The sequence below is a fragment of the Callorhinus ursinus genome, unplaced genomic scaffold (assembly GCF_003265705.2).
Source record: "Callorhinus ursinus isolate GAN/ISIS: 27379988/994484 unplaced genomic scaffold, GSC_fseal_2.0 scaffold13, whole genome shotgun sequence".
Lineage (NCBI taxonomy): Eukaryota > Metazoa > Chordata > Mammalia > Carnivora > Otariidae > Callorhinus > Callorhinus ursinus.
The window spans coordinates 41,464,455-41,491,656 of NW_027397075.1; the positions used below are offsets into that span (position 1 = coordinate 41,464,455).

The following is a 27,202-nucleotide window of genomic DNA, read 5'->3' on the forward strand; positions in this document are numbered from 1 at the left end:
ATAGAATTCTTGGTTGACAGTACCCACTCCCCTTAAATATGTCATCCCACTGCTTTCTGGCTTCCATGGCTTCTGTTAAGGAATCAGCCATTAATCTTATTGCCAATTCCTTGTATATACTGAATTGCTTCTCTCTCACTGCTTTCAAGTTCTTTGTTTTGACTTTCAACAGTTTGATTATATGTGTTGGTTTGGCTTTCTTTGTGTTTATCCTTGTTGATGCTCATTAAGCTCTTGGATGTATAGATTCACATCTTTCAACAAATTTGGAAAGTTTTCAGCCATTATTTCTTCAATCTTCTTTTTGCTCCTTTCTCTCTTCTCCTTCTGGGACTTCTATAATACATATATTTGTATTCTTGATGGTATACCACTGGTCCCTTCAACATTGTTTATTTTTCTTTCTGCTTTTTTCTTTCTGCTCCTCGGACTGGATATTTTAATTGTCCTGTCTTCAAGTTTATTGATTATTTCTTCTTCCCACTCAAATATGATATCTAAGCCTCTCTAGTGAGGTTTTTTTTTTTTTTAATTTCATCTATTGTAATTTTCAACAATAGAATTTCTATTTGGGTCCTTTTTGTAATTTTTATTTCTTTATTGATATTATCTATTTGTTCATACATTGTCCTTATGGTTCCTTTAGTTCTTTGTCCACAGTTTCTTTTAGCATTTTGAGCATATTTAAGACAGTTGATTTAAAGTTTTTGTTTGATAAATCCAAAGGCTTGTCTGTGCTTCCTCAGAGATGGTTTCTGTCAATCTTTTTCCCTGTAAATGGGCCACAGTTTCCGGTCTTGTAATTTTTTGTTGAAAATTGGTTATTTTGAATGTTATAGTCTAATAACTCTGGATATCAGTCTACCCTATCCCCAGGGTTTGCTCTGTTAATTGTTGAGGACTGCAGTTGTCCATATGGTTAGCAAATTTTCCAACTATTTTTGCAAAAGCTGTATTTCTTTTTGTGTGTGGCTACTGAAATTCTATTATGTAATCTCAGCAGGTAGCCAGTTACCTGACAAATTTCCATAAACACCTACAGCTTAAAACAAAAACAAGAATCTCTCACAGTCTTTGCAAATTAGCTCTGAGCTGAGGCACGCCTTCAAAGCTAAGCCAAGCTGCTTACAATTCTGCCTTGGCTTTCACCTCTTGCTTTCACAGGGCCCAGTGATCAGTGGGAAGTAAAGCTTAGGGTCCTTTCAGATCTCTCCTGAGCATGCATCCAGCCCTGGTCATGTGCATTTCACTCTAGATGTCCTAGTTTATGAGGTAGCCCTATTTCCCCAAGAATCTTCCTTCTCAGCCTCCTCCTTTGCAGGGTTTTCCTTTGCCCCAGACACCTATAGGTAGTGTATGTTTTTAAATGCTTTCATCAAGTGATACCTACATTATCACTCAATTCTGAGGGGGATGTGAAACAAGTCAGCTTTGTCAGTCCTTTCCCTGAGATACTGACTAGTCAAAATGCACAACCACTTTTTTTTTTTTTTTTTTTTTAAGAAAGAGAGCAAGGGAAGGGCAGAAGGAAAGGGAGAGAGAGAATCTTAAGCAGGCTCCATGCCCAGTGTGGAGCCTGATGAGGGGCTTGATCTTACCACCTTGATGATATGACCTGAGCCAAAATCAAGAGTCAGATGCTTAACTGACTGAGCCACCCAGGCGCCCCTCACCACCACACTGTTTTTGAGAATAAGGTCCGTATGCTTGCCCATGGACACCCCCCCCCCCCATGCAGGGCCCTTTCAGGCCACCCCATGCTTGCTCCAGCACTGGCAAGCCACAGAAACATGGGTTGTTCTTTTCACAGCTGCTGCCAAGCTGGGGAATAGAAGATGGTAAGCAGCTAAGCAAAAACACATTTTTTTTTTAAGCCAAATTTTAACAGCCTCTTCATTAGGCACTTCCATGGGTTGCTGTGTTTGATTAGGTTCCAGAGTGCCAGAAATGTTCATTCTGTCATTTTTTTCCCCCAACTTAATAATTGCTTCAGTGGAAGAACCATTTTTTGGAACTCTTTATTCCACTATTTCCATGACATCACCTCTCTTTTGTATCTTTCTCTCTACTGTTTCCTTCCTAAATGCATTGAGATGTATTCAATTCTGTTTTTTTTTTTTTAAGATTTATTTATTTGACAGAGAAAGACACAGCGAGAGAGGGAACACAAGCAGTGGGAGTGGGAGAGGGAGAAGCAGGCTTCTTGCCGAGCAGGGAGACCGATGCGGGGCTCAACCCTAGGACCCTGGGATCGTGACCTGAGCCGAAGGCAGATGCTTAACGGCTGAGCCACCCAGGTGCCCCTCAATTCTGGTTTTTGAAATAATAAAACAATGTGTATCCTAAATACCACGTCTCTATCTCTTGTTTTAGACAGCAAAACTTCTTGAGATATTTATCTGTACTTGTCTCTACTGCCTTCATATTCATGCCTCTACTCACAGTGATCTTGGTTCTGCCTCCAGAATATCAGTGTAAATGCCCTTGTGGTCAATGTGGGACCAAGCTGTGGCTAAATGCAGTAAGCACAACTCAAGGATCACCATCTTGTTTAACCTTTCAGCACCTGACATTATCAACTACTTCCTCCTTTCCTGACGTTGTGGTCTCCTAATTTTCTTACCACCTCTTAGGCTACCCCTCAGTCTCAGCTTTGAGATTTCGTTTCTGCCTGTTCTTTAAATGTTCTTCAGTGTTCCATCCTGGAGTGCTATCTTTCCCTCTTTATACAGTCTTATAGCTACTTATCCATTCCTATGCTCAAATTATATGTAAATAACTCCAAGATCTTTATGCCCAGTCAAATCTTAGTCCTATATTCTAGACTCTTATATGCAGTCTACTGGATACCTCTGCTTAGTGACTCCACCAGTACTTCAAATTGACTGGCATCAAAACTAAACTCATTATGTTCCCCTGCAAACTTCTCTCTCCTGGATTTCCTATTTTCATGAATAAGAAAAATATAAATGAGATGGATTCTAGAGTTCTTCCAAATTATTTATTTACAGAGGTAATTGTACTCTCTGCCACCAAAGTACTTAGAATACACACGTAAATGAATATAGTGGTTTGCTGAATTAGTAAGGATTGACTTTCAAATATATCTGGAAAAACTGTTCATTCTTGCTTATCAAAGGAATGGAAATTAACATGAGGCAGTGAAGATTTTTCCCTATTAAGGTGGCAAATATTTTATAAATTTAAAAGATACCCCATGCTGATGAGTTTATAGCAAAATGAGTTCTCAAACCAAACTTTAATTGGTTAAACTTTTCTGGAGGGCAATTTAGCAATATGTATCCAAGACACTTAAAATCTTTTGTACCTCTGACACAGTAATTCCCCATCTAGTAATTTTTCCTAAATAAATAACTAGAGATGTGCATAAGGATTTATTGTAGTATTTTCAGAATATTAAAAAATTGTATAAACAATCTAAGAGTAAGAAAATCATAATTATGATAAATTATGATATGCCAATATGATACATTATTATGTAATCATTAAACATTAGGCTTTGAAAAAATATTTGAAGACATGGGAAAATATGATGTAATGTAAAGTCAGGATTCAGGGGTGTCTGGGTGGTACAGTCGGTTAAATGTCTGACTCTTGGTTTCAGCTCAGGTCATGATACCAGGGTCGTGAGTTGGGCCCTGCTCTCAGCCTGGAGTCTGCTTGAGATTCTCTCTCCCTCACCTTCTACCCCTCCCACTCATGCTCTCTAAAATAAATCAATCTTTAAAAAGTCAGGATTCAAAGCCGTGTATATGTATGGTATGATATGTTGGTATTATGAATAATGAATATATGCATGGGAGAAAGACTAAAAGGAAATAGCTATATAAATACATTTATTTAGGTTAAAATTTCCATTTGTTATGTTTTCATTTTTAATGTTTTTCTTATAACCCTTCTATAAGAAAAAAGATATATGAATGATAATGCCATTTCTATTGGGATAAAATAATAGGCATTTTTCAGAATTTCAGTTTTCAAATTTTATTTTGAAAGTTCCCCACGGTTCATGGTACTAATAATGAAGTTCTCCTCCCTTTTCTACTCTCAGTGCAGATTCCTGGTATCTTTTATTTTTAGTTCTAGAATATTTAATATATAAAGTTTTATTGATTTACTAAAATTATAGGATTAGTTTGAGTTAAAGAAATAAAGTGGTAGACTGTAAAGAGATCTGGTGTCATAAAGCCCTGCATCTACAGCTTCGCTTAACCACTCACCAACTCTGTGATCTTGGGCAAATAATTTCATCTCACTGAGTTTCAATGTCCTTCACCTGATAAGGGGATAATATAACTTCCCCTCCAAGAGCTGTTGTAAGCCTTGGGAGGTAATATGTTAAGTTAAAATTCTGCCTTCTGGCACAGTCTTTCATAGCTGTAAAATTATTAGTGATTGTAAAGAAAATCCCATTTCAACATTCCCTTAGTTGATACACTGATATTTGGAATATTTAATGAACATGAAGACATACAGTATTTACGGTGTATTACAGTGTAATATACAAGGTAAGTCTTTGAGAAAAGCACGTTACTGATAAGTTAACTGATTAAAATGACCTGTTTCAGTTTAATTCATTGTTAAAAGTGTACTGTTTTATTTCTTCTTTTCAGGTAAAGGACTTATCTTCAGACACACTTCTCCAACAGCATGATGATTTGGATTTGGCTTTGGATAGTTGTTATAGTGGAGATACCGTAGTTATTTTTCCAGGAGAATATCAAGCTGTAAATCTTGCTTTATTGACTGATGACATCATTATAAAGGGTTAGCAGGGCATCCTTTGCAATCTTTTTATAGCAATGTATACTGGAAAAAATGTATATTATAAACATGATTTACCTAATACAAAAATCCCTTATGTACTTTTTACAATTAAGATTTTCTCACCTGTTCATGAGTGTATTATCTGTACAGGTGACTTCATTTGGACATAATGTACCAAAGCAAATCAATGAGACTACTTCTTCCCCATGATAGTGTAGCACTACAAGCACAGATTCTAAAAAGATCAAAACCACAAAAAAAACCAAAAACCTGTTTGTACTATTTTTACCCAAACTACTTTTTCTTCCTCTATTGCATTTTTTTATCACTTTAGTAGGAAAACCCAAATGTAAGGCTATATTAAAATATATTCAGCATTTTCTCAGGTTAATTCATATGCAAACTTGCTACAAGTAGAAGAGTTTACTAAATTTCTTTTAGGTTCTGAACCTATTTTAGTAATTTTAATTCTGTCCTTTAACACTGAAGTAAGGATATTCCCACTGTGTGGCCAAAAGAAAAGAACCAGGTGACTTAGGTTTTGCCTGTCAATTCAAAAATTGAGCAAAAATTCACTAGATCCTGATGACTGTAATCAGTAGTATTTTGTTGAACTGCATGGGTAATAATATATTTGTCATTTTCAAATTTTATAGCCTTCTTGAAGATACAACCCCTTATTTTTGGACTGATGTTAAATTTATTTTTTTTTAATTTTATTTATTTATTTGAGAGAGAGAGAGAGAGAGAATGAGAGATAGAGAGCACGAGAGGGAAGAGGGTCAGAGGGAGAAGCAGACTCCCCACTGAGCGGGGAGCTCGATGCGGGACTCGATCCCGGGACTCCAGGATCATGACCTGAGCCGAACGCAGTCGCTTAACCAACTGAGCCACCCAGGCGCCCTGATGTTAAATTTAGATGATTGCTTTGACTATTCTAGATCAAAATTGTGGATATGATTACATTAATCTTATAACCTAATTCACAAGTCTCTGACAGTCTTTTTTTGGTTATGGTAATTTATTATGGTTTTGAAACCAGGTTAGGGTAAGATAGTTTTTATATCTTAGACATTTTGTAAATGACTGTTGATTATGTTAATAGGAAATTTAGGAAAATATATTATGGAATGAGTATGTTGAATACACAGGTACATCTATATTGACTATAAACCCAGATTCTCCCATCATGGCATCAAAATATGGACAAAAGATTATATAGTTAAGTAGTTACATATATTACTTATTAAAAATGTGAAAAGAAAAACAGTATTATTGAATGACTAAAGAACTTTAAACTTTGGGATTACTGATTTTTTCATGTTTTTCTCTATGAATCAGGAGTTGGAAAGAGAGAGGAAATTATGATTACTTCTGAACCTTCTCATGACAGTTTCGTGGTGTCTAAAGCTGATAATGTGAAGCTAATGCATCTATCTTTGATACAACAAGGGACAGTTGATGGTATTGTGGTGGTGGAGTCTGGTCACATGACTCTAGAAAACTGTATATTAAAATGTGAAGGAACAGGAGTGTGTGTTCTTACAGGGGCTGCTTTGACAATTACAGACAGTGAAATAACTGGTGCCCAGGTATTTCATTTTATGAAAACAGCTTTATACGACAACAGATAACTTTGAGTGATCTTAATGTGCAAAGGGTAACAATTACTTCATCTTTGAATTGAGTTATAATCAAGCTTAGAAACTGATAAAATGAGGACAAGTACAGAGTGTCATAGCACACATAGGAAAAATGAACTAAGTTAAGTCCAAAGTAAAGAATTACTGGCTTTAAATGTGATTTTTTTTTAAAATTTAGGAATTGGTGGCTACAAAACGGATGAGTCAGTTAACTTGTTAACGTTTACTTAAAAAGAAATGAGTTTGAATCTTCAGATAACAATCACAAAGAGTATTAAAATACTGGAAAATTGAATGAAAAGGAAGAATAAAGGATGAAAATAATAGGACCCTTTTTTTAATAGAATGACTTAATTTCCACTAAACTGAGGAAGTAAACATTAGCAGCATTGAGGGATTTAGAATATATATAAATTAATTTTTATAACAATTGAAAGAACTGCTTAAAGAGATTTTTGGCTCCCTTCTAGAGATTTCATTTGGGTGGGAGAGCAATGTGACTCAATGAGACTATGTGACCTCAGCCCTCCTTCTAGACCCAATGATCTTCCAACACACAGATAATACTAGTTTTCAACGTTTTTAAACATTATCTCTACAATAAATCATTACATGAATTATCATATTTTTGTGTAACTTTGTTGAGAGTGCTAAAATAGAATTACAAGTTTTAAATCTAAAGAAAATTTTGGAGAGGTACATGTGTGTTTTGAGATTGTTTTATTTGCTTTCAATTTACAGGGTGCTGGTGTTGAACTGTATCCTGGGAGCATAGCCATTTTAGAAAGAAATGAAATTCATCACTGTAATAACCTCAGAACCACTGACAATTCAAAAAGCACCTTAGGTGGAGTTAATATGAAGGTATTCTCATATTTCTTAATATACAGTTGTTATAAGAATTATTATCACAAAAATACTAAAATATTACTTCTAGACAAAGTCTAGTCTAAATGTTACTGATTTGGAAAATAATAGTAGAGATAATTAAAATATGGTTTAAATGATGGCTGATATAAAACAAGTTTAGCTTTCTAATTTAATAGTTTCAACTTAAATTCGTAGCAGATAACTTTGATGAAGTGGATAGTTTTACTTTTATAAAAATGTTCTAGATTTTTCATTGGGCAGGTCTATAATACATTTTGGAAAGTAAAGCAAATAAAAATAATAAATATATTATGAAATATTTAAGTCTTACTTTCAAAGTTTATAAAATAATTTAAGCTAGCCAATTAAAATAACCAATTACAATAGCAATTTGTAAGTGAAATGCCTTCCCATTCCTTTCTACTTCTATTAGTTCTACTCTTCTAGGTCCCTCTCTAGACTAATGTAATGAAGTATTTCCCTAGAATTCTAGGTTACATATAATTATTTGAAATTACTTTATTATTTCAAAATTTATCATTTTTGATATCTGAAATTATTTTCATATTTGTTATATTAAAAGCTTCATGAGATATTGTTTTATAAAATAAACTGAAATCTTCATTTAATATTTCAACACTAGAGATTTCCTTGGTTATTATTACAACAATCAGTGTGAGGAAAATATCGCTTGCTCAAAACAGATTTAGTTGTTTTAAAGAAACATGTAAACCTAAGAATAAATTCTACAGTTCATATTTTGTTTTTATAGAAATTATTAAAAAATTAATTTCCTTGAATAATTTAACAGGTTCTTCCAGCACCAAAATTGAAGATGACTAATAATCATATTTACAACAACAATGGCTATGGTGTAAGCATTCTTCAACCAACTGAACAATTTTTTATTGTAGCAGAGGAAGCCCTCAACAAAGGGGCAGCTTCAGGGGATAAAAAAGATGACAGTATGCTCTCTAGGGTAATGCAGAATCTGAACCTGGAGATGAACAACAATAAAATAGAAGCAAACTTGAAGGGGGATATCAGAATAGTCACAAGTTAAAGAATCTGGATTTATGTTAATGTTTTATATTTCAGAGATTTGTTTAGTAAATAATTCTCATATCCCACAGAAATGGTGGTTTTAATTAAATTCAAAACCTATTTAATTAAAAAATATTTAAACATTCTAATGCTTTCATTGGATGATTCATTTTAACTTTTTAAAATAAGTTTTGAGATATAATTCACACACCATAAAATTCACCCTTTTAAAGTATATAATTTAACAGTATTTAGTATATTTTCAGTAAAAGGTACCACCATCATCACTACTTAATTCCAAAGCAAATGTGGTTTTAAACATTGTTTTTGATACTCTTAGTCCAATAAGCATTAGGTGTTCTATGTAGATAACAGAAAACAAGTTTATAGCCAATTCCTGATTCACCTATTTATCTGTGCTAGGACTGGAATAAGGTAAGACAGCACTATAGCACTCACTATATTATATAGAACTAGGTTCAACTGCAGCAAACAAGGAAATGCAAAATAAAAGAAGTAAAGAATATGGAAACATAGTGGTGCCTGGATGGCTCGGTTGGTTAAGTGTCTGCCTTCGGCTCAGGTCATGATCACGGACCCCTGGGATCCAGCTCCACATTGGGCTCCCTCCTCAGCAGAGTCCGCTGAATCTCCCTCTCGCCCTGCTCCTTCTCTCTCTCCCACTCACTCTCAAATAAAATCTTAAAAAAAAAAAAAATGAACATAGAAATATATTTCTTCCTCATATTCAGTAAGTCCAGAGGTAATCTGAAGTATAGGGTTAATAGATAACGCATGTTGGTACTCAGTGTAGGGTTGGTAGGTAAGTGTTCCATGTTAGAAATTCAGATGTCTGGGGTGCCTGGGTGGCTCAGTTGGCCAAGTGCCTCGGCTCAGGTCATGATCCCGGGGTCCTAGGATCAAGCCTTGCATCAGGCTCCCTGCTCAGCAGTCTGCTTCTCCCTCTGCCCTTCCCAGCTTGTGCTCTCACTCAAATATTAATAAAATCTTTAAAAAAATTGTCTTCTATCTTGTCTTACCATTGTATGGTTTCCATTCAAAATCACCACGTGGGCCAAGATGGCAATTGAGCAATAGCTCAAGCCATTGTTTAAATTCCAGCCCTGCGGGCGTCTAGGTGGCTCAGTCATTAGGCGTCTGCCTTCGGCTCAGGTCATGATCCCAGGGTCCTGGGATCGAGCCCCGCATCGTGCTCCCTTCTCGGCGGGAAGCCTACTTCTCCCTCTGCCACTCCCCCTGCTTGTGTTCTCTCTCGCTGTGTCTCTCTCTGTCAAATAAATAAACAAAATCTTAAAAAAAAAAAAAAATTCCAGCCATGCAGCAGAAGGGATAGGACCTTTCTACAAAGTTACACACATTGTTCCAACTTTCATGCCTCCTTCCCACTAGAATCTTATTACATGGCTCCACCTAACTGCAACTGAAGCTAGGAATTATCTTTATTTTTTTAAGAGTTATCTTTAAATTGGATGGGTATGTGTCTTCTAAAATAGGGGGTCCATTTCCTAAGATACAACTAATGGTCTTTTTCACAAAGCAGAACTTACATTGTATTTTATTTTTGATTTTGTATATAAAAGGAAATAAGCCCTCAGACTCACACACTTATTTTCCTTCCTCAATTTGACTTTTATTTCATGTTATCTGTAACTTCAAAGGTGACCCTGTGTTGCCATAGAGAATCTCTTGAGGTTGAGAGTCTAATAAGGCATGGTTGTTCTTCAGTTTCATCAATAGCCTTTTCATTAATTTTTTTTACACAAGGTCTTATTAACGGTTACGTGAGATAATTTCAGGTATTGTCATGGAGGCTTTAACAAGAACAGTCTTTCTACAATGAATTAAATGAGCTATAAGAGGAGGGATTTTCCTCTGTTTCTGGCTTCAGGAAGAGGTGATGGACAAAGGATCTTTTGAGAGCAAAAAGAGCAAGAGCTTTTCGTGAGCACACTGCTCACTCACCGGTCATCTGCCTTTTATGTGCTGCTGCCATTGGTTTCCAACCAATTTCTCTTTTCCAGGCCCACTTCAGAGTAGGTTTTCTCTGTCTCTCAAGCACATAAAAGCATTTTTTAGATTTTCTAAGAAATTTGGTCTTTGACAAAGTTTTTTCCTTCGCCTTCCTGTCTCTACTTTCCCCTCCAGTGTAACAAATGACAACTTTAAAGGTTTAACACCAATTTATTATCTTACAGTTCTGTAGGTTGAAGTCTGACATGGGTCCTACCGGGCTAAATTCAAGGTGTTGACAGGAACTTTCCTGTGCATTTGGGTGGCTGGCAGTGTTGCTTTTTGCAGTTGTAGGACTGAGAGGTTTCCTAGATGGCTGTCAGCGGAGGACCAACTACATTCCCTGGGTTATGGCTTCCTTCCTCCATTTTCAGAGGCATTGAGTCCCTCTCCTGCTTTGAATTTCTCCTGCCTCTTCTTGTGTCACTGCCCTGACCCACTCTCCCACTTCTAAGGACTCATGTGATTAGATATAGCCCACCTAGGTAATCCAGGATAATTTCCTCATCTCAAGGTCCTCAACTTTAATGACATCTGCAAAGTTCCTTTTGCCATGTAAGGTATGTGTTCACAGGTTCTGGGGATTAGATGTGGACATCTTTGGTGGGGGGCATTAGTCTGCCTACCATTTATCTTAACCAATTTTCTAGGTCAAGGGAAGACAAACCCTAAGTCTGTTCCTCAAATGGGATTGAAAGTTTCCTTCACCAGGACAACTACCCAATGCATAGCTTGTATACATTTAGGAGATTCTAATTTAGAACCGAAAGGAGGGAAGTTTCAGTATTTCTGCTCCGCCCTTCCCTTTTGTGCACATAACTGGTTTTCCTATGAGACCGTAAGTTTCTTAAAGAGAGTATAGGTGCTGGGTCTTAGGAACATTACATCCCACACTGTCTGTACAATCCAAGTAATAACTTAGTTGTAAAGAATGATACTAGTGGCTCTCTGCCTGTGCTAAAAACGGAGATAAGATTTACAATCCAGGGCTTTTAAGGATATCTCATCACAGTTGCTGGGGCTGAAAAGGTTAGGATTCTGAAGGTGTAGACTGGGCAAATCAAGATTAGAAGAGTGGCCTGTGATGCGGAATGAAAAGGGATGAATTTGAATCCCTTTTTGCTTTTCCTGAGAGACTGGCAGTGGGAGTGGAGACTTCCTTTGTTCCATTACCACGCAGGCAGCAGCTAGAGCAGAGCCTCAACTGAAGAGCAGAATGGGACCCACAATGCTAGAGCCTGTTGTCAGTTTATGAAGTAGAAGCAGTGAAATGGCAGGTGGCTACAGATCAAAAGACTGAAAGACATTCCTCTGGCAGCACAGGGCACAGAAAAGTTGCTCTGATTATAGGAGTAATTGGCCATTCTTAGTAAGACATCCGTCCCAGAGTGCGTATGTGTTATCTTCTAGACTGATTGCATTTGAGGACAGGTCTAATTCTTCCAAAGTATTAAAGTGAAAAATGAGAAAACTATGTAAATATACTATACTTTCAGTGATTGAACCAAATCAGGTGTTCTTACACTGGAATATATAGACAGGTTTCAAGAGTCTGTGAATTACAGAGATTTTAAGTCAGAAAAATTTTGTGTACCTGCCTTTTGGTGGACAGTCTACAGCTTTCATCATATTCTCAAAGGAGCCTCTCAGTCCACAGAAGCTTACGACCACAGATTTGGGTAACATTTAAGTTTCCTTTCACATATTATTGTTCAATTGAAACCTCAAATAGTTGTCTTTTAACAAAATATATTGCTACATATTTTGTTAAACCTCAGAACATTCCGATTTGTTCCGTGGAAAACTCAGGCAACTTTGTAACTCAGTATTTTAATACTAAACATTATGACAACACAAATTTTTTGGTGATTTCAGATTTTGCGGCTGCATAAGATGCACATTTCTTTTACTTACCAATAAAATTCTGAAGTCATTGACAGGTATCATTAGAAATACTGTTACTTTGAAAATGCTCAAAACTATTACTAATGCTGAAAAAATTTAAATTTTATTTAGATCAGATTAACCAAATCTTACTGTATTTCCTATTATTTTAAAAAGACTATAAATTTTCACTTGAATAATTACTAAAATATTAAAAATAATCACTATAGTTATTTTACATTTTTACATATAGGTTTTAAATATAGGTTTAAATATAGGTTTACCAGTTAAAGTCAGAAGTGTTAAACACTGAATTACAGACAATTTCCTTTATTGCCTCTATACTTATATTTCTAGGTTTGAAGGAAATACGCAATTTCAAAGTTTAGAAATTCCTGACTGATCTACCATTAACATTAATCCTAGGGTGACCAACTTGTTCCAGTTTGCCACCCTAATTCATTCCCAGGAAGTAGATTCTTTACTAAAAGCTAAATCATCACTAAAGTCATCTGATAACCTGTTAGCTCTGAAAGATTCAATAGTAAATTTTCCCCACGAGTCAGAAACCTTTTACACTACACCTAATAGGACAGTCCACAAATAGCAAAGGCACACAAATACACTTTAAATAACTTTCCTGTCTTCTGGCCCATGTGTCTTTCGGGTAAATCCAGTGGAATTCAGGAACTTTATTTCCAATCAGAACCAAAACCCGTCAGTCAGTTCCAGTGCAATTCAAAATTCCATTTCTAGTGTCCTTTACTGCCTTACAATCCCACTTCTGCTTCCAGACTCAGAGGCAGGGAAACCGGCTTTCAAATATGGGCTTTGCCGCAGTTGATGTCCTCTTTCTCGTCTGTGCTGACCCTAAACTGACCCACTGTTCATGTTCTCCTGGTCTGTTCCTTTGGCACAGGTGATGTCCCAAGGGTTTTATGTGCAGCTCCACAGCATGGGAGATCCCATCAAATTGTAGCTGCTGCTAAAGATCACAGTGCCAACAGTCTCTTCAGCGTGGCTTCCTGGAAATGGCCCATCAACTTATTGCCCCAGTTAACTTTTCGGCCTCTCTCTGGGCCCAAAGGAAATTTACAATTCCCTTCTACATCACCCTCAGCCTCAAAGAAAGCTGTTGGGTTGTCACTGCTATAATCTTCAAGCATCTAAGTACACAGTGAAGATGCCATCACAGAACAGGTCCGTTCTCATCCTTGCCTAAATTTCTAGAAGGGCAGACCCACTTTTGTCAGTGCCAACTCTCACTGTATTTCCAAACCCCAACGTATGTGTGTGGTGATCTACATATTCTTTCTTTCCAAATTCTCTCCCCCATACTGTGTCTAGCTCCTTTCATCTCCTGAATGGGAGGGGTACAATTGGCTCTTGTTTTGGAAACACTTTCCAAGTCATCTTGCACCTGCTGCAACATCCCTTAAAAGGAATATTGTTTTAGGCAGACTGTAGAGGGATGCTTGAGAAACACAGCACATTGGCTGAAATCTCCAGGTATTAATACGCCACAAAAAATACTCCATGTGGCCTTCTGCTCCGTAAGTCTGATCATTCTTTCGAAGGAATGATTTCTGGATATGATGTTATAATGGACTGACAATTAAAATCAACTTAAGTTGACTTCCATTTACAGTGATGACAGTCTGATAGTTGACTTTCCTCTCCACTCCCATGTAACCAACTAGAAAACCAAATGATCTATTTTTTAAAAACTATCTCCATACACAATATTGTATGTATCTCTACATATGTGTATGTGTGTGTGTATTTATCTGAATCAACTGCTTTCAGGCATTGAACAATGCAGAACAGTGATCACCAAATTAAGATAAACAAATGAGACGAGCCCGAGGATCACCCTGCCTTTCTGTGTGGAGGTACTTTGACAGATCATGGCAGAGGAAGAATGAACGAAGCAGAACACAAGCGGTCTCAGAGCTGAAGAGACAGAGGCCGGTTTAGGGAGGGTAGCTACGATTTGTGGGGCAGAACAGAGGAGGCAGCCACAAAAAGAGTTCTAGAAATCTGCATAGGCACTTTCTTAATTCTTAGCTAAAGACTCAAAAGACTATTAGAACTATGCCAAAGTCGTTCTTTCAAGCTTTAGAGAATGTAATTTGACATCTCTCTCAGCCATTTTAGTCATCTTTTGATTTCTCACTTCTAGTTGAAGTTATTGGAGAAATGAGTACCAGTTAAACGAGGCATTATTCAATTTATACTTTCTGTGGTACAAGTTTTCACAACATGAAGGCAACAGAAAGCAGGGTCCAGTGATAAGGCTAGAAGTTCAGTATGGTTGGTAAGGAGGATTGAGGCTAGAGTAGGAATCTCTCGTTTAGGCCAGGAGTGCCTGGTGGCGGTGGTATTAGCTTTGAATGGGAATGTTTACTCTGGTTGTAGTATGGAGAATGGATTGTAGACAGAAGGACTTCCAGCAGGAAGATCAGTTAAGAGGCTGCTGCATCACTGTACATCCAAGTTAATGATAGCCTGAATAGAGTATGTAGTTGGTTTATAAAAGCACAACTGGAAGGTGTTTTGGGAGTAGAACTAACTACATGTGGTAATTTATTAAGGCTTTGGCAATTAAGTAGCTGAAACCCCCATGATTAAAACATAACAAAAAACCACACATACTTGAACAGGGAATAGGGTATAGGATAGGGCACAGGTTGAATTAGGTGGTTTTCTTCAGTCTGGAAAACTGAGTTCTCTATTTCCATGGGATATCTAGCAGCAGTGTATGTCCAGTAAGCAGTTAATAGGATCTGATGCTCCGCAAGGAAATCTCAGGTGGACATACAGATCTGAGACTCTGTAAATAGGTAGGAGTCATCAGCTGATCAACAGGTTATCTAAAGGACATGTGTTAAAATGAGAAGATTTTGAAAAGGATACGAACGCAAAATATAACTTGCCCAAGATTAATTCATGTGTCCTAGAGTAGCTTTAAGATAGAGGAGTCTACTCACATGAAAAATTGCTCAACATCGCACGGCTTCAGGGAAATCCAAATCAAAACCTCAATGAGATACCACCTCACACCAGTCAGAATGGCTAAAATTAACAAGTCAGGAAACGACAGATGTTGGCAGGGATGCGGAGAAAGGGGAACCCTCCTACACTGTTGGTGGGAATGCAAGCTGGTGCAACCACTCTGGAAAACAGTATGGAGGTTCCTCAAAAAGTTGAATATAGAGCTACCGTATGACCCAGCAATTGCACTGCTGGGTATTTACCCCAAAGATACAAATGTAGTGATCCGAAGGGGTATGTGCACCCTAGTGTTTACAGCAGCAATGTCCGCAATAGCCAAACTATGGAAAGAGCCAAGATGTCCATCAACAGATGAATAAAGATGTGGTGTATATATACAATGGAATATTATGCAGCCATCAAAAAAAAAACACCACCTAGCAATCTTGCCATTTGCTACAATGTGGATGGAACTAGAGGGTATTATGCTAAGTGAAATAAGTCAATCAGCAAAAAATATGTATCATATGATCTCACTGATATGAGGAATTCTTAATCTCCGGAAACAAACTGTGGGTTGCTCGAGTGGGGGAGGGATGGGGTGGCTGGGTGACAGACATTGGGGAGGGTATGTGCCATAGTGAGCGCCACAAATTGTTTTAAGACTGATGAATCACAGACCTGTACCTCTGAAACAAATACATTGTTTAAAAAAAAAAGAGAGAGGGTGCCTGGGTGGCTCAGTTGGTTAAGCGACTGCCTTCGGCTCAGGTCATGATCCTGGAGTCCCGGGATCGAGTCCATCAGGCTCCCTGCTCAACAGGGAGTCTGCTTCTCCCTCTGACCCTCTTCCCTCTAGTGCTCTCTCTCATTCTCTCTCAAATAAATAATCTTTAAAAAAAAAAAGAGAGAGAGGAGAGAAGATAGTAGGAAGGGAAAAATGAAGGGGGGAAATCAGAGGGGGAGACGAACCATGAGAGACTATGGACTCTGAGAAACAAACGGAGGGTTCTGGGGGTGGGTGGGGGGAGGGGTTAGCCTGGTGATGCGTATTAAAGAGGGCATGTATTGAATGGAGCACTGGGTATTATACGCAAACAATGAATCATGGAACACTACATCAAAAACTAATGATGTATGGTGATTAACATAATAAAATAAAATAAAAAGATGAGTCTACTATTTAATCCAAAGCCTTTGTGATTTTTTAAAGATTTTATTTATTTGACAGAAACACAGTGAGAGAGGGAACACAAGCAGGGGGACTGGGAGAGGGAGAAGCAGGCTTCCCACTGAGCAGGGAGCCCGATGTGGGGCTCCATCCCAGGACCCTGGGATCATGACCTGAGCTGAAGGCAGACGCTTAACGACTGAGCCACCCAGGCGCCCCAGCCTTTGTGAACTTTACTGTACTAGGCTATTTCAAATGAGAAACGTGAAAATTTACTGAAAATCATAAAATGTTATAAATGTCTAAACATCTCTACTAAAATAAACTTGATGCATTGGTGAAGCTTCACTTACCCTCATTCTTCGACTAAATATAACCTTAATTCAAGAATTTTGTGGGTTAATTTTTAATTCTAATTAAAATTAATTTTTACACTGCAAACTAACTTAGAAAAGTGAATGCTTACCTGGTCTTAGATTTTTCAAAGACAAAGCTTGGGAAAAAGTGAAAATGTTCAGCCCTAGGTCAAAAGTTTTATTCAGGGGCAGAGGTCCATGTGAAATTGTGCACTGGCCAGTATTTACTGGAAGAACAATTTTATTTCAAGGCTATTTATTCTAAAAACTTACTACAAGTAACAGTATCACTTGGTATACTTTGGAAAACAGAAAGTACAATTTTTCCTGTGATGCTTCAAATAGATGTAACCAGCATTGTAAAATTATTCTAACGTGTAATGTCAACAATGAACTACATGGCCAGTATTTGGTATAATACTTTATTTTCTATTGTATTAATAAACTAAAGCCAAGAAAATATCAAGTTAATTTTAAAGGCAAATCTTTACTCCTTAAAGAAAAAATACAAACTGTGGTAGTTTTACAATCAGTGTACTTTACATAATATAAACAAAACCACTAATGTATCTATATGCTTGGTTTCCTTAAACTATAATGAACCACAAAATGGGTGGAAAATGGGTTTACTTACTGGCATCAAATAAACAACTTGGGAAAACAGGTAGCATGCATTCTTTTTTTAAACTGTCTATGCAGAGGCACTGACAGAACACGTTTTAATAGCCACTACCTCCTCCTCTTCCTTGTCCAAAGTAACCACTCCCATATCCCCCCCTGACACCCCCTCGCTGGAATGCCCCAGTTCCTCTATAGCCTCCTCCACTAGACCCTCTATAGTCTCCTCCTGAGCCACCTCTATAGCCACCACTGACACCTCCTCTATAGCCTCCGCCGTAGCCTCCGCGATAGGAGTTGGAGCCGCCAGCATAGCCGCTGCCACCGTAGCCTCCACTACCGACGTAACCGCTGGCACCTCCGTAGCCTCCGCTGCCGTAGCCTCCACCACCATAACTAGAACCTCCTCGTCGGTATCCACCTCCATTGTCGTATCGAGCCATCTTGGGAGGACGTGGACCATCTCCATACCTAGGAAAAGTACGAAATCACCACTCTAGCAAAGCATCCTTAATACATCTCAACTAGTCATAAAATATAAAGTCGTATTTGGAAATTTAATACACAAAGGGAATGAACCCAAGTGCAAAAATATAAACTGAAATGAAATAAATCTGTTACTCCATAATAGACACAGAAGAATGCATCTACTTTAACCACCCATTTCTGTAAAGTTCTTTCTGGTTCATTCTCCAAGATCTTACATTTTGGCAGTATGCCCTTACAACTTAAGATAACGATTCGCTTTCACTGAGCCTCAGCTTTACAGCACTCTATGAAAGCAGTAATATGCAAGGAAGAGACTCCTGGAGTTGGCAGTGTTATCTGATCTTTATCACCACGTATTTTCCTGCATTAACTCTGAAGTACGTTTCTGAAAAATACCTGCGGTGATTTGTTTACACATCAGTGTTTCATGCAGCAAATAAAGAAAATGAGGGGTAATGAAAAATTGCATAAATCAAGATGTCTCACTTAACAACCCTCCAACTCAGCACACCCCAAACTGCTTATTCTTCCTGCACAGCTTTTCTTATAGAGACCAGCACTATGAACTCGGCAGTTGTCCAAGTCAGAAATATAGCTGGGATCTCTCTTCACTCCTTCGCTGCCCTGCTCCCCCCCATTTCAATCCATCACCAATTCCTCCTGATGGTCCTGCAAACTTGTCTCATCTACTCCTCCCCATTTCAATTCTCCCTACTGTAATTCAAGCCATCATTATATTCATGCATCCTAAACTCTTTCTTGTATTTATCCCATCCTTTCTAGGTTCTGGATTTTTGTCCTCCACAGAGCAGACTGTATGTGAAGTCTCCTTATTCACCATGCCTCCTGCCAAAAGTAAACTCTCTTCTAAATACCTATGAGCACCACATCTGTATCTGCCTATGACATTTACTCTTTCTTTCTCTTTGAAGACTGCTCAATAATTCTCATATGTATTTGACCCACTGGAGGAGCAAGGTATAGCACAGTAAGTAAGAGCACTGTTTCAGGAGCCATTACTGCTTTAGTCTGAATCCAGTCCTACCATTCACTAGCTGTATGGCCTTGGGTCTTAACTTCTGTCCTGGTTTCCTTATTCATATTAAAGGGGACAAAGATCTACCTACATCATAGATAGAGCAAATATTAAAATGAGTTAATACCAGAAAAGGACTCAGCACAGGGCCTGGCACACACTGAATACTATGTGTATGATTAATAAATTTTAAAAAGTAATTCGTTTATAGTAAAATGGGACCCAGAGTGCTTTATGAATTCTAGCAGTTCTATATATTAAAATTATTAACAGTTTATAACCGAAAGCAACTGTTCCTTGAAAGGGAGATTAAAGAATATTTTTGGATAATTAGAAAAATTTTAATATGTATATTAGATAGTGTTGTTAAACACTTAAATTTTGAGGGTGTGATCATGGTATTGCAGTTATATGCTTAAAAGATGCATGAAATATACTGATGTAAAACGTCATAACCTCTGCAACTCAGTCACAAATTAAGTAAAAGTAGGTATGTGTGTTCAATAGCCAAACTGTGGAAATAGCCCAGATGTCCATCGACAGATGAATGGATAACGAAGATGTGGTATATATATACAAATGAATATTATGCAGCCATCAAAAGGAATGAGATCTTGCCATTTGCAACAACGTGGATGGAACTGGAGGGTGTTATGCTGAGTGAAATAAGTCAATCAGAGAAAGACATGTATCATATGACCTCACTGATATGAGGAATTCTTAATCTCAGGAAACAAACTGAGGGTTGCTGGAGTGGTGGGGGGTGGGAGGGATGGGGTGGCTGGGTAATAGACATTGGGGAGGGTATGTGCTATGGTGAGTGCTGTGAATTATGCAAGACTGTTGAGTCACAGATCTGTACCTCTGAAACAAATAATGCGATATATGTTAAGAAAAAAAAGACGACAACGACAGCAGGAGGGGAAGAATGAAGGGGGGGAACTGGAGGGGGAGACGAACCGTGAGAGATGATGGACTCTGAAAAACTGAGGGTTCTAGAGGGGAGGGGGTGGGGGGATGGGTTAGCCTGGTGATGGGTATTAAAGAGGGCACGTTCTGCATGGAGCACTGGGTGTTATGCACAAACAATGAATCATGGAACACTACATCAAAAACTAATGATGTATGGTAATTAACATAACAAAAAATCTAAAAAAAAGGTATGTGTGTTTACACACATGTATGAAAGCAAGAAATCAAAGAATGCTGACGATTAGTGAATTTAAGTTATAAGACTATATGGGTGTTCGCTGTACTATTCTTCTGCCTTCTCTGCAGGTATCAAATATTTCCAAATAAAGAATTGTGAGCAAAGGGAGATTAAAAAAGGTGGAAAAAATAAGACATTTTAAGAATTAAGAGAAATTTCACACTTAAGACAGTCACATTCTTGCATTTCCCTACTAAGATAAACCTTGAGGCTTTTCATTTGAAGAAGCAGCAATTAACCCTTCCATCAACATTTTTTCATTAGAGATAAAACAGTACTGTGGAAAGTGAAGAGTCTGGGCTCTGTCACTTTCCCGTCATGTGACCCACCCCGGACTTTGTATGTCCTTTTGAGGTCCCTTTCAATCTCCAACATGCACTGATACACTACTAACAGAGATAAAAGTAACACCCTTTTTTCTGAGTGTGTTAACCAGAATTAAATTTCATATTCAGTGTTTGTCTAGAATTTTAACTTAAATAAACAAGGCCTCTATCAGTTAACTGTGGGAATTTTAGGCCAGTATAAGATCACTGTCCTCCGCTTGGTTCAAAGAGAAGTTACTGTGTACTCACCGTGTACTGCCAATCATGAGGTTGATACCAGCAGCTGAGGGTCTAGAGATCTGGCGGATCATGTTTAGCATATGTTCATTAACAGGGTCCAACTGGCTGATGATATTAGGCTGTTTGGTTACTTCAACAACCAGAGCCTCCATGGCCGCCCGGAGAGCAGTGATACAGGCAGCAGCCTCATGAGAGATTTGCAGTCTGATCCTAAAACAGAGAAAAATGATAAAGTACAAGAGAGGTACATACAGCAAAAGACTCTCAATTTCACATATGGTAACTGATGGAATAAATTTAACTTCTTACTAAGTACCAATACTTTCAATTCCCCAGACTTAGGCAAACACAAATATGAAGAATGGTAACAGTCTTACACTAACTTCTTAAAACCCACTGCTGGCTACTGGCGGGTACTGTAAACCAGGAAGTCTATCAAGCAAACTACTGTTAGCAATACAGATCACTCAGCTTCCAAAAAAGAATGAAAGAAGAGACTCACATTGCTGGAGTTTTCAGGAATATGACTGAGCCTACTGACAGGTCACTAAGATCTATTCCATTTTTGTCAAGTGGTTAGTACGTGCTTACCAGTAGTCTCTAACCAACATACAGAGTACATGAAAGAGGTACCCCAGTTCCAATTAAACTCCAATTCCCTAGGGTAGTATATTCATGGGGGCAGATGTGGCTTCAATGCCTAAATGCATTTCTTTCCACTGGAATGACTTACTACCTACGAACTACACTACCAAGATACATCACTCTCCAAGACAATGTTATAAAAAACATCTCATTTATGTCATGAAATTTTGTCTTGTTTCTTTCACAAATTAAGTTAGATTAGCAGCTGAATCCCATTACACCTCGATTTTAAGAATGTAGTTTGAAGTTCACATCTGAAAATCCATACCAGTCATCTACGAGCACAATCTGCCCATCAGACTGGACTTTCTTGGAGGCAAAGAGAAGCAACTGCAGGGGAGTAACTAAGGTCATGCCTTTAGCAGAGATGGCTCGGGTTCGAATCTGCAGATGAAAAAAGAGGCAAGAAGAAACAGATGACAGTCCAGCTGCCAATCAATTGCCATATAATGATAATGAACTATGCTTCGAAAATTAGAACTCATGTTCCCACTCCACATTAATAAGTACTGACAATGCAGACTTTCAACGTAAATTTTTCTTTTGCGGGGGGGGGGGGGGGCACAGAGGGAAAGGGCGAAAATCTCAAGCAGGCTCCTTGCTCAGCACAGCCTGACACAGGGCCGAGATCATGACCTGAACCGAAATCAAGAGTCAGACACTTAACATACTGAGCCCATGCAGGTGCCCCTCAACGTAAATTTTTCCTAACTAATCTTTTCTTACCTTTTCACCAAATACAAAGAAGGGAGATGGGTATTTCATGTCTTGGCTGCTAAAAGGACAATTAACAGACGACTTGTGGATAAGGGCATTACGCCCTTCAGTGGTGAGAATCTTTCTTTTTTCCTTATGATAGCACACATTAGGGTACACACCAAAAGCCAGGAGAGAGATAACAACATCCAAATTATTATCTGGTCCAGTGTTAGTAAACACCTGTGTTAACAAGCAATCTGTAAGAGGAAAGGGGTAAAAATATCAGATATATGGTTAATTCTCATACTGCATGTAAATTAGTTAAGAGAATTACGAGAACTGACTCCTTCCCACCTCTTTTTTCAGATAACCTAATTTCCTGTCTTCTCAGAACTCTTACACCCCCATGAAGTTCAAGGAAAAATTCTGCTGAGTCTCCACAACAAGAAAACTAAAATACTTGCATTCTCTTATAGACTCAACCACAACCCAAGCTTGGAGTGATTACTTAAAAGACAAAAAGCCACCTCCCCCCACCCCCAGATTAATCATCTATTCACCAAGTGAGCTAGACCAATAGGTGAACCAAGTATTCCATCTGCTGTTCCTAAATAGCTGTTCTTTCTAGATGGAGTGACAATCCAAGGGAAGCCCACTGGAAGGAGGGCTGGTATTTTCACCCAGACTATGCTTTAGGAGTACTTCATCATGGTTTGGGAAGTATGACAGTGACCACTATGAGCATGGATATATTCTGTGCTGGAAACACCTGAGTTCTAAATCTTCTCACCTCCTAACTGAATGAATCTGGACAAGTAATTTAAACCTCTGTGTTAGCTTCCTCTTCTAAAAAACAGGGTAACAATACCTATATCTCAGGATTATTGTGAGGATTCTATCATACAAAATATGCCCTTCCTCTTTCCTTGATTATAAAAAATTACAAACAAATCAGTTTACAACAGAGGAAAACCTTTTGTCTATAAGTTATTTATATCATATCCTTTTAAAATTTGCCATCTTGCCCAACTATGCTCTCAACTACACAGCTATTTCTGGTTATGTGCTTCAATTCCCAATTTTAGGAATTTTAATCTAGTTGGAGAACAAAAGTTCAAGAGCTCAACTAATAAATCCATCACATTACCCAAGCCCTCTTACCTGCCAGCACACTAAAACCTTACTTAAAGGAACTTAAAATTTAACGTGGTAAATTTCATGTCTAAACATGAACATGGGCAGAATGACCAATCACTTCACAAACCACTATTTGAGGTTATTCAACAAACTGCTTATTCTGTACTACAACTGCTAAAAGCTAAACCTCTGTTCTTCCTAAAAGAGACTTAAAAAAACAACAAAAAAAACCTCTCAAAGTAGCACAATTCTTAAAACATCTATTAATCATCTGTGTAGTATGTTATAATTTGAGCATCACAACCTTTTGCTTCCTTTTTTAAAAGACGGAATAAATGTGAAAAACTGATTATCATTATAGTTCAAAGAATGAAGAAATAGCTAGGAACACAGAAAAAGCACAGAGTCTAAAGTCTGAAGCTAAAATATACTGCACTGTCAATGTGCACATGCTGCATAAATGTCACTTCAGATAGATCTTTAGAGAGTCTTACCTTCTGGAAATCCAGAATTAATCAGAATCTCCTTGAGCTGAACTTTGGCTTCCCAGGTCATTCTTAGTGTAGCCATATTGAGTCTTTTGTGCTCACAAAAACGTATCTCTGCTTCTTCTCCACCCATTCTAAAATAGATTAAGAGTCATTTCTCAAAGCCCCAATACATTAGCAACCAGAGACAGTTCTCACATCTTACAACTTTCCCTCTTTCAAATCCATACCTAGCATCATCCCAAGCTTGGAAGACTGATAAAAGGGCCACATGATCAGAAAATCTGTTTCCAGCAAAATTTCGATGAATATAACCCAGTCTCTTTCCTTCACTAATGAACGGCTCTGGAAAGCAGGTGGCAGCAGAGATGGTACAGACAGCATCTCCCACACTGAAACAGACAGGAAAATTCAGTCTTGTCACACTCTTGTTCCAGCAGTTCATGAGCAGAACTGTCACTGTGGGTCAGAGTCTTTACTGGCTATGATACCACTTTATTAGCACTGAGACTGGCTTAACAAAGAACTTTTACAGCTGCTCTCTCCAGAAGCAGAAAGGGAAAAAATAAGGAGCTCTGATAATTAATGGATGCCTATTTACCATAAATTATGACCAAGTATTATATTTTTCCTTATTCTCTTCCCCATCTTCTCAAATCTCTTAATCTTCAAAATTTCCTGATAAAATATACCTGTTTTCCTAGTCCTATTTTTCTTTCAAAGACAACTACTTATGCTCCTGAGACGAACTGCAATTCTTTTGAGAAACTTGTGCTCTTTCCCCCAACAAGCTGGGCCCAGGTGTCTATTTACTGGGACCATGCATTCTTCTCATTTCATTTTTTTCTTAGTATCTGAAGTATGCCACTTCTATACCTAAGAATTCAATTTTTTCTTCTGAGCCTATCCTGTTTTTATGGGGAGGGGAATAAGATTCTGAAATTGTTCTACCATTTAAGTATCAGCAATAATACAAAAGCACTTACTAGAAAATACATCCCATTATCATCATTTTGCCAAAACGAGGCTCAATGGGGAGTTTAGCCAGGATTCGTCCCAGAGGAGTCAACTCATCATTAGCATCTAATGCATCAAGTTCTGTGGGGAGATAGTTCTTTGTGAGCAGAAATAGTAAAAGAGCGGAAATAGTAACGAAAACCCCTTTAACTGAGGCAAAGACAAAGCATTTCTTTACAGGTTGAGTTTTCATTATTTGTCAAGCCAACTGCCAGCACCATGCCCATAGTCAACAATTCTCCTCACTCAAAAACACATCAAAACCAAATTCTGGAACACCGATAAGAAGGTGGTACTAGAATTAGGCCCTGTAGATTGTAAACTGAATATAGTCCATGCAAACTCTATACATACAAAAACTAAAGTAACAGCCTAAGTACACATGCCCTAACAAGTCTAATATCATTTACTGATAATTTTGAGAGAGGAATGAAATCTGGAGAGTGAAAGTCTAAAGTTCATATAGCAGATGAGTACTAGATTCAAAATTCAAAATCTGATTCCCATGGCCAACACCTTTAGTTTTTCCCCACAATACTATACCACTTCTATGACATGATTAGAAAACACAATCAGATGTTTTAACAGATAAACATAAAAGCCTGTATCGTGAGTAATGCATGTTCTGATTATAAAATATTGGTTAAGAAATGACAGTTTTTACCAAAAGAAGACTCACGTTACCCCTTTCTTACCTCATTTTATGAAACTGACCACACTAAATATGTAAGGCAACACTCGAAGTTTTACCACTCACCAGCCTGCTGAGTGTATCTTGATTCATCTGTTACATGTTAGCTGCCAAAACAAGACAATAATTAACATGTTGTTAGGTAGGTCTGTATTTGTAGGTACCTCTAAGAGTGTGCTCTGCTTCAATCACAGCATCCAAAGGTGGAGGTTCAATTGCCTTGGCGAGGAACTGTCCAATTCCTCCCAGACGCAGAAGTTTTATGCTCAAAGCAATTTCATGTAATGGTGTTCGGAACATCTCAGGTGTCATGTGGGTTTCGAGTCTAAGGGAAGAAAAGCATAAAATAACCATCCACTCTAATATATACACATCTGCTGTTTAATAAAATATTTGCAGAGAGATAATCAGGTTTATAGAGCTGTCCCTCCCTTATCCTTTTACAATTATCAAAGAATATTCTGTATTTACAACAAAGACTCTCTGGACAAGACCCTCTTAACTGCTTGAGCAGTGGTTTACGACTTTACAATTATAGCTTGATGGTATTTTCATATGAGGAGTGAAGGAGGATGAAAAATTATCACAAATCCTTAATGTTATTACCCATACCTATGACTTCTTCAGGTCTCACTGGTTGACAAACATGGGTTAAAAGCAGTGGCTAGACAGAGCAGAGGGGACAGGGTGAGGGGACAGGCAAAAATGGGTGAAGGGAAGGGGGAGATACAGGCTTCCAGCTATGGAATGAGTAAGTCACAAGGGTGAAAGGTACAGCACGGAGAATACAGTCAATGGTACTGTAAAAGTGCTGTATGGTGGCAGATAGTAGCTACACTGGTGGGGAGCATAGCATAATGTATAAAGTGGCTGAATCACTATTCTGAACACCTGAAACTAATATAACATCAATTGTCAACTATATTCAAAAACAAACACCTCCCTCCATCTGCCCCCTACCCCCCAATGGTAGTAAGACTTTCTGTGGAGATTTGGGCTAATACTAACATATCCCCACAATCACCTTCCCTTCCTGGTTCATAAAATTTAGTACTACCAGCAAGGATTTTACAGATCATCCAACCCTTAAAAATTTTAATAGAAGTTACTATTACAAATAATATTAACAATGATAATAGCTAACATTTACTGAGAGCTTACCATATGCCAAGCATTGTTCTCAGTATTTAACATTATTAACTCATTTAGCTCTCAAACAAATCCTGTGGGTTAGGTATTATACTATCTTCCATTTTCAACTGAAGCAGCACAGAAAGTTAAGTAACTTAATCTTATTTTACAAAATGGGGAAACAGAGGCCTAAAGAGTGTAAATATTTAGGTTATGTCATGGAATAGGTACAAATGGCATTAAATTCCACAAATAGGTACAAATGGTATTAAAATCTATTTTTTTTTTTTTTAGTAGGCTCTATGCCCAGCATGGAGCCCCAGTGTAGGGCTCGAAATCACAACTCTCGAGATCGAGACCTGAGCTGAGATCGAGTCAGATGCTTAACCGACTGAGCTACCCAGGCAGGGACCCCCAGGTCTCTAAATTTCTAATTCAGACTTATTGGCTATACACTATTCATGATGAAGATTCAAGGGAACCATTTACAGATGATTCCAACACTGCTGGCAAGACTGGTCAGCTTAAGGTTTACATAAATGCAGATAGCATTATCTGTTCCCCACCCTATAAAGAGAAGAACAAAAATCCTTTATTATAGGTCTATTCATGCCATTACTAATTAGTAGGTGGTTTTCACTCTAAGATGTCAGAGTACAATACTTGTTTCTTCCAGGGACAATCTAACCTTTAG

General features: G+C 37.9%; 2 protein-coding genes across 3 annotated transcripts in view; one reads left to right on the forward strand and one right to left on the reverse strand.

Moving 5' to 3' along the window:
* SHCBP1L (SHC binding and spindle associated 1 like) overlaps positions 1-8,494 on the forward strand; it is a 39,806-nt gene extending 31,312 nt beyond the window's left edge. The window contains exons 7-10 of the mRNA XM_025877854.2: positions 4,635-4,788; positions 6,130-6,380; positions 7,173-7,295; positions 8,113-8,494. Of these exons, the coding sequence (XP_025733639.1) occupies positions 4,635-4,788; positions 6,130-6,380; positions 7,173-7,295; positions 8,113-8,364 (780 nt within the window). The 3' untranslated portion in view covers positions 8,365-8,494. The remainder of the gene's footprint in view (positions 1-4,634; positions 4,789-6,129; positions 6,381-7,172; positions 7,296-8,112) is intronic.
* Positions 8,495-17,189: 8,695 nt separating this feature from the next.
* Positions 17,190-27,202, reverse strand: part of DHX9 (DExH-box helicase 9) — a 56,750-nt gene continuing 46,737 nt past the window's right edge. For both annotated transcript variants that reach the window (XM_025878002.2, XM_025878003.2), the window contains 8 exons: positions 25,542-25,702; positions 24,656-24,767; positions 23,900-24,061; positions 23,676-23,803; positions 22,072-22,301; positions 21,614-21,729; positions 20,710-20,910; positions 17,190-17,870 (listed from right to left, as the gene is read on the reverse strand). In XM_025878002.2, the coding sequence (XP_025733787.1) occupies positions 17,501-17,870; positions 20,710-20,910; positions 21,614-21,729; positions 22,072-22,301; positions 23,676-23,803; positions 23,900-24,061; positions 24,656-24,767; positions 25,542-25,702 (1,480 nt within the window). In that variant the 3' untranslated portion in view covers positions 17,190-17,500. The remainder of the gene's footprint in view (positions 17,871-20,709; positions 20,911-21,613; positions 21,730-22,071; positions 22,302-23,675; positions 23,804-23,899; positions 24,062-24,655; positions 24,768-25,541; positions 25,703-27,202) is intronic.